The 7,998-nt window shown below is 41.2% G+C and overlaps 1 protein-coding gene across 9 annotated transcripts in view; it reads left to right on the top strand.

Moving 5' to 3' along the window:
* Positions 1-2,177, top strand: part of MLPH (melanophilin) — an 86,299-nt gene extending 84,122 nt beyond the window's left edge. For all 9 annotated transcript variants that reach the window (XM_044304081.1, XM_044304083.1, XM_044304087.1 and 6 more), the window contains one exon: positions 114-2,177. In XM_044304081.1, coding sequence (XP_044160016.1) covers positions 114-137 — 24 coding nt within the window. In that variant the 3' untranslated portion in view covers positions 138-2,177. The remainder of the gene's footprint in view (positions 1-113) is intronic.
* The last annotated feature ends 5,821 nt before the right edge of the window (positions 2,178-7,998 follow it).

Raw genomic sequence — 7,998 nt, forward strand, 5'->3', positions numbered from 1 at the left:
ACTGAACTTTGTGAACTCTGGAGATTCGTGGAGGTTGGGTGATGGGTTATGTAATACAGAGAATAATAGTCATTAGATAGCACTTGTGTCATTGCAATGTACTTGTCTTCCAGAAACCTGTTCTCAGCCAGAGATGAAACAAGGATCAAAGCCTTCTTCAAATGCAATGGCTCCTTCTGCTTCATTTACATCAAGAGGATTAAACCCTAGCTTACAGCAGCAAACTTTATGGGGGTCATTTATTAAGACCTTGCACTCAAGGGGGATTCACCAAAGTTATGAAGAGGTGCCGCTTCTACAAAACTTAGTATCCACTGCCGGTCTAAATGTAAGACAGCTTCCTTGCTGGCTTATATTTAGATCATTATCTATACCTAAAAAGGCATAGAAAATGATAATTGAGACAGGCCAACACACCCCCTTTTTTTAGACCTGGCGTGAGAAGGTAAAACAGACTGTGGCGCAAATTACCTTTTGCTCTGCAATTTGCGCCAGATATACACCAGAAAATTGGCGTATATCAGTTATTAAATGACTCCCTATGTCAGGGATAGCCAACCTGAGGCTCTCCAGCTGTTGCAAAACTACAACTACCAGCATGCCTAGACTGCCTACAACTATCAGCCTACAGCAGGGCATGGTGGGAGTTGTAGTTTTACAACAGCTGGAGAGCTGCAGGTTGGCCATCCCTGCTCTATGTACACAGCCATGTCTGCTATAAGTGCCTGGAACTAGGATATTCAAGGCCTACTAATAAATGTTATTATAATGGTCTCATATATAGAAGTGATCATATTCTTTATTGTACTGTTCTGCAATGCTACTGAAAAAAATCACTAATTCTAAAGACTAAAAAACTTACATCACTAGACCCTAAAGTATATGGCTAGCAAATTTGAAGGTTAAACTCTAGACTGACATGGAAGAAAAGATATGTATTTGTATATAATACAGTATGTAAGAGGTAATACGGCAATGGGAAGAAAGCTAGAGAAACTGATAGAGATTATGGGAGACATTTATTAAGACACTGGTCTTAGTCCCTTTGCGCTGCCAGTGGAAGTTATGTGGAGGTGCAGTCCTCTACATAACTTTGGGGCTTCCTCCAGCAGGCCGCACGACATACTAAAATGTACGCCAGCTCCCTCGCTGGTGTATATTTAGATAATTTTCCACACCAAAAACTGAAATGAGACTGGCCTGCCGGCCCACCTTCTTCCCCGCCGACCCTAGGCCCCCCTTTCTCTGCTCTCAGGAAAAGTGGCGTGAGTAGCAAAACGTTGTAGATTTTGCCGCAAAATAACACTGCAAAATCTGCAACATTAATAAAAGTGGCGTATAATTCATAATAAATGTCCCCCTATGTATGTAGCCATAATGGCGGTCAAGTTGAGAATAGTAGTAAACAGTGAGACACGTGTTGGATAAGAATCTTAGAATGGATTTTATTTTACCTGTACCAAACATTTATTTTTGGGCTAGTGACTATTCCTTACCTCCAGGCACTGTAGCTAGGAGAACCAAAGAAAATTATGTTACATTCTATTCTATTGCTTTATGTCTATACTTGTATTGTCTGTGTAAACTCTGTATGTATACTCTTGCTCCAGGGGTATCCATGTTTTATGAACAAACGTTCTCATAGGTGTTCCTAGAGGTAGTTTAAAAAGGTGGTTTTATAAAAATAAAAAAAATGGGCCCTTGGAAACAAGTAATGTACAGCCCCCCTTGCAAATTATACTGTTTCTCTCACAAAACACTGCCATAGCACCAAACAAAACCAACAACACCTCAATATACAGCCTACCTAATGCCACAATCTTGTACACAAACAATATGCAGTATCTAAGTAATACTTCCCTAAAAAGCCCACAAAATAGTGGCATATGCACTTACTATTCGCTGCCGTCATGATGTTGAGCTCCTATAAAATAAGTTTTGATGTAACAGTCCTGCTTCTCTGACCACTGTAGGTGCAGGCATACTAACTAAAATTTCTGGAGAACATCAAACATAGGTTGGCACCAAAGATACATGCCGGTATGTTTAGTGTATCTATTAGAAGGTATGAAATTCAAGAGTGATACGTCCACCAGATACCCATTTCTGTATGTGTTATGTATGGCTTATATTGTGGATAAGTAATGTATAAATAATAAAAAGAAAAATATGAAAATGGCAAAGATGTTGTTTGTACTTACTACATGCTACAGTAGCTTCTCATCATTATAAATCACGGACTCTTGACACGTAGCATAATTTAAACAGTATATCGGCCAAAATCATTACATTACTGATGGCCATAGGTACAGAAATCAACTGGTTCACAAGGACAGTGGTGGTCTTTCATGTCATACTGAAACATCCATCCTGTTACCAGTAGATGCTACTGTGCAACTGGATTAAAGTGGTTTTTAGACTTCTTTTGTACTGCTGACCTATTCACAGGATAGGTCATAAGTATCTGATCGGCAAGGGTTCCAGGTGTCATTTGAGAAGACCACTGTGCTCCTGTGAACGCCGCTGTCTCCTCCACCAAGCACAGTGCCATACAGTGAACAGTGGCTGTGCTTGGTATCACAGCTCAACTCTATTTATTTGAATCAAAATGAACTGCACTTAGACCATGTGACTGATAAATGTGATGTAACTGGCCTAGGGTAAGGTGTGAAAGGCCGCAGCGCTCCTGATCGGCGGGGGTCCTGGGTGTAAGAACTCCACCTATCAGATACTGATGACCTTTTGAGGGGATGGGTCATCAGTATAAATAAGTTGGAAAGTTGAAAAACCTTAAACCTCAAATTAACCTACAAGCTATATAAATGCTGGTAATTGTTTCATAAAGTATTTGAACTGAAAAAGCCAGTGGTGAAACACAAACTTGCAACATTTTTGCACAAGTAAGGGTGGGTTCACATCACGTTTTATGGCTCTGTTTGACATATACGTTATAAAAAAAAAAACGAAGCACACCACGTTCTTGTATCCTGCACAGTCCAGTAAAAAAAACATATACTTTCTTTACAATGAAACTTTATGGTGAACGGATCCTACTGTATGGCATTAGTTTTTTTTCTATACGTTAAACGGATGGTAAAAAAAACTGATGCGAACCCACCCTAAGTCCAAAAAGTCACATAGCCCTATTTTGTAAAGTTTTGAATCCAGAAATGTGGAGTGCAGGATTTGATAAACTCCCCCCTCAATCATTCTCTTGATGAGCTTCAAGAGGTAGTCACCTGAAATAGTTTTCACTTCACAGGTGTGCCCTGTCAGGTTTAATAAGTGGGATTTCTTGCCATATAAATGGGGTTGGGACCATCAGTTGCGTTGTGGAGAAGTCAAGTGGATACACAGCTGATAGTCCTACTGAATAGACTGTTAGAATTTGTATTATGGCAAGAAAAAATCAGCTAAGTAAAGAAAAACGAGTGGCCATCATTACTTTAAGAAATGAAGGTCAGTCAGTCCGAAAAATTGGGAAAACGTTGAAAGTGTCGCCAAGTGCAGTCACAAAAACCATCAAGCACTACAAAGGAAAGGAAGACCAAGAGTCACCTCTGCTGTGGAGGATAAGTTCATCCGAGTCACCAGCCTCAGAAATCGCAGGTTAACAGCAGCTCAGATTAGAGACCAGGTCAATGCCACACAGAGTTCTAGCAGCAGACACAACTGTTAAGAGGAGACTGTGTGAATCAGGCCTTCATGGTAGAATATCTGCTAGGAAACCACTGCTAAGGACAGGCAACAAGCAGAAGAGACTTGTTTGGGCTAAACAACACAAAGAATGGACATTCAACCAGTGGAAATCTATGCTTTGGTCTGATGAGTCCAAATTTGAAATCTTTGGTTCCAACCACCGTGCCTTTGTGCGACGCAGAAAAGGTGATCGGATGGACTCTACATGCCTGGTTTCCACCGTGAAGCATGGAGGAGGAGGTGTGATGGTGTGGGGGTGCTTTGCTGGTGACACTGTTGGGGATTTATTCAAAATTGAAGGCATACTGAACCAGCATGGCTACCACAGCATCTTGCAGCGGCATGCTATTCCATCCGGTTTGCGTTTAGTTGGACCATCATTCATTTTTCAACAGGACAATGACCCCAAACACACCTCCAGGCTGTGTAAGGGCTATTTGACCATGAAGGAGAGTGATGGGGTGCTGCGCCAGATGACCTGGCCTCCACAGTCACCGGACCCGAACCCAATCGAGATGGTTTGGGGTGAGCTGGACCGCAGAGTGAAAGCAAAAAGGCCAACAAGTGCTAAGCATCTCTGGGAACTCCTTCAAGACTGTTGGAAAACCATTTCAGGTGACTACCTCTTGAAGCTCATCAAGAGAATGCCAAGAGTGTGCAAAGCAGTAATCAAAGCAAAAGGTGGCTACTTTGAAGAACCTAGAATATGACATATTTTCAGTTGTTTCACACTTTTTTGTTATGTGTATAATTCCACATGTGTTAATTCATAGTTTTGATGCCTTCAGTGTGAATCTACAATTTTCATAGTCATGAAAATAAAGAAAACTCTTTGAATGAGAAGGTGTGTCCAAACTTTTGGTCTGTACTGTACATGTAAATACCTGCTCCTCAGTGGCGATAAGGGCTGTGTGTACATGCCACGTTCACCTCCAGTAGATGACTACTGCTATTGTATGTCCTCATTCAAATTCATTGTTTCTGGGCAGCAGAGCACTGTTCACACAGCATGATCTGCTGCCCAGAAATGAGGATTGAAGTGTCTGCACCAAAGATCATTTCACCAATGAACAAGCGTTTTTGATCTGGGGTACCTTTACACAGGCTGATTATCTGCCTGACAATTGGGCAGTATAAATGCAACTTTACCAGTCATAATACTGTATATTCTGGTTCAGCTCAGCATCCTGTTGGTTGTCTACTCATTTGGATAGTATGCAACCTCCAGTGACCCGCTGTTCTGGTTCCTCCACCTATTTATGCCATAGCTTGTTTTTGTCAGATCCTGATGTTCTTTCCACTTCCCAAAGATACAGTGGAGACCACAAGATTTACAAGGGATTTCTGAATACTTGTAAAATTCAATTTTAATTGCTAGCCTTGCAATTCCTATAAGAAAATAGGCTTAAATGGGTTGTCTTATCATGGACAATTGGGGCATATCGCTAGGATATGCCCCCATAGTCTTATAGGTGCAGGTCCCAACACTGGGAACCGCACCTATATTGAGAACGGACCCCTGCAAGTGAAGGAGGGTGCACTGCGCATGCCCAGCCGCCTTCCATTCATTTTCTATGGGGCCAGCCAAAATAGCTGAGTGCTGGCTCGGCTATTTCTGTCAGCCCCATAGAAATTAATGGCAGCGGGAGCCGCGCATGCACGGTACGCTCCCATTCACTTCTATGGGGAGCCGAGTTGCAGGAATCTTTTCTCTATATAGGTGGAACCCGCACCTATAAGACGATGGGGGCATATCCTAGGGATATGCCCCAATTGTCTATGATGAGACAACCCCTTTAAGTATTCAAAGGCCTTCCTTATTTCAGGAACTGCTGGCAGCTGGATTGATTGGGCCATGGTAATTAACTGGAGAATACATTGGTCCCTCTCCCAACATCCACACACTGTACTGCAGTGCCTCCAAACGTGTGATTATGAACCCCCTTCTGAGTAACAGATCTCCCCTCAAGCAAGATTGCAAGTGTGAGACTGGGGCATACAGTCATCCATACGGTAACAGTCTAGTGACACAATATCATGAAATCATGTTGTTTTGGAAAGCTGGTCATCTACTGAGACACTTCTTGTGATTTGTCCAGGGAAAGTAAGGAAGAGCACATCTTTAGTTCACAGTTACAATTCTTCTAAATGAACCAAAATGGTCTTTATTGTTAAATTGTAACTGTTTTGATCAACTTTAGTGTGTATGGGTACTTATACAGTAGTGACATTTTATCACTTGGTCCTTTGTGTGTATTTATAGTACGGGCAGAAAATTGAAAGCTACTATGAGACAGCTTTTCAGTCTTACTCAACAATAAAAGTAGTAGTTGCTTCCTAAACTCAAGTTGGTACAACTTGGAGTAAACGAAAGCAATATACTGCTCAACAATATGTCTGCTTTCTATGTAAACTTGTATTGCAAGTGGCTTCTCAAGGGTCCTTTTGAAATTTAGGTTTTTTTTAAGTCTTGTTAGACCATTTATATCCTAACACCGCCATATAAACCTGCAAGTGCATTTTAAGTGGCAATGCTATATAGGGAGGATATACAGAAATACAATATGTGCACCTCCATAAGGCGGTGTACCGAACATCTTAAATGCTCATTAATACCACGAGATGAGAAAAGACCTGCCCTTTCCATTTCTGTATTAGGCGCTAAATGGAACTTGAAAAGATAAGAGTCACATGTGAGTCATTAAAAGGCACTGCTTGAGTTGGTTAAAAAGAAATTAACATAATGGATTTCAGAGGTTAGGCAGGTGAGGGGAGGATGCGAGAGCTGATAGAGGGGCAAGGGGCTGCTACTGACGTCAAGCCACAGGCAGCTAATATAACCAGATTGTAAGGGAGCAGGCACAGGAGGACAGCTAGGGAGAGAGTCCCCTGCCAGGAAAAACCGTGAGTATGATGGCTAACCACTGTCTATTACCTGTTCTATAAGATAGTCACACAGTAACACATCGTTTTCACTTATACCATTTAACACTGCAATACACCAGGGACTATGCACTCAGCTTAATTAACAACATTGAGAATAATATTTAATAATTAAGTTTCTTAACTATAATTTTTACTTTATTCATTGAGCCAAGTCTTCCAAACGTGTGATGAGTAGGAAGTTGCCATCTAGACTGGATAATGTGATGCAAGAGATGTCATAGAATGGATTCTAATGGATGATATCAAATACGCTGAAACATTGTAATGTACAGTTACTTGAAATTTCTTCCCCATGCTAAGTTCTTGTGAAGGTCCAAATGTTTGTATTTTTATGGACATGTGCACATTTGTAAAGTTCTGTGAGTGAGCCACTGTGATTATGTCAAGTTTGTACACAATCATATATTCTACTATGAAAGATATTTCATTCTTTATTTTTTGACTGTTAGGGAACAATAATTCAGAAGCAATCATTTCTAGCATTTTGCTGCTGTAGAGTATTTTAATCCTTCACATAGCTGGCTGTTCTGCTGCTTCTGACATAGATGGGACAGAATATTGCTCCTGGTTGTGTTGGCTCTCTGCTCCACCCTTCATTTCTCAGTGTTAGAGATAGCAGCGTGTAGAAGGAAGAAGAGGACGTACACCACAGATCATAGGAGCTAGGAGAGAGAGAGACATACAGGTTTTCCAGGGTGGAAAAATGATGCAGATTATAGAGAGGGAATGTGAATCATGGGTTGTGTATCGATGTACAAAAAGAGAAAAGCATGCATGGCAGACTGAAGAGAAAGAATCCTCCCCAGCATTAGCATCTGTCAGCACCAGGGCAAAGACATCCCTCATGAGTTACAGTACAGGAATGATGCTATGCTAATACATGAGGGCTAGTGAAGACAGTAGCATCCCGGACACACAAAGACTTTATATCCAGCATGTTTTACTGGGAAGGACACACATCCATGTGAGAAAAATCTGAAACTAGGAACAGGTTATGAACTGCATCATTGTGTCTTAGAATGGTTAGAGCAACATGTTTTACTCAAAGTAACCACTAATACTGTATGTAAAAGTCCTTTTATGTGAACTGTGTCCAGACCCTTTAAATAGCATGGTTGGATTAACTGTCCCATACCAATTGGAAATAAGCTTGAGATCAGCTGATCGTTTCTTCACTGGGAAAGCCACATTCTCCCACTGATATCAAAGAAAAACATCTACACAAACAGGGTGATCATATATTAAGTTATATAAACTAATAACAAGTATGTTATCTATAACTGTGTTCCCCTTGCAGACTGCCTTATGCCCTGCTGCTCTTCGCCAGCAGTCAGTGGGTTCAAGAAACGTAGA

The sequence above is a fragment of the Bufo gargarizans genome, chromosome 8 (assembly GCF_014858855.1).
Source record: "Bufo gargarizans isolate SCDJY-AF-19 chromosome 8, ASM1485885v1, whole genome shotgun sequence".
Lineage (NCBI taxonomy): Eukaryota > Metazoa > Chordata > Amphibia > Anura > Bufonidae > Bufo > Bufo gargarizans.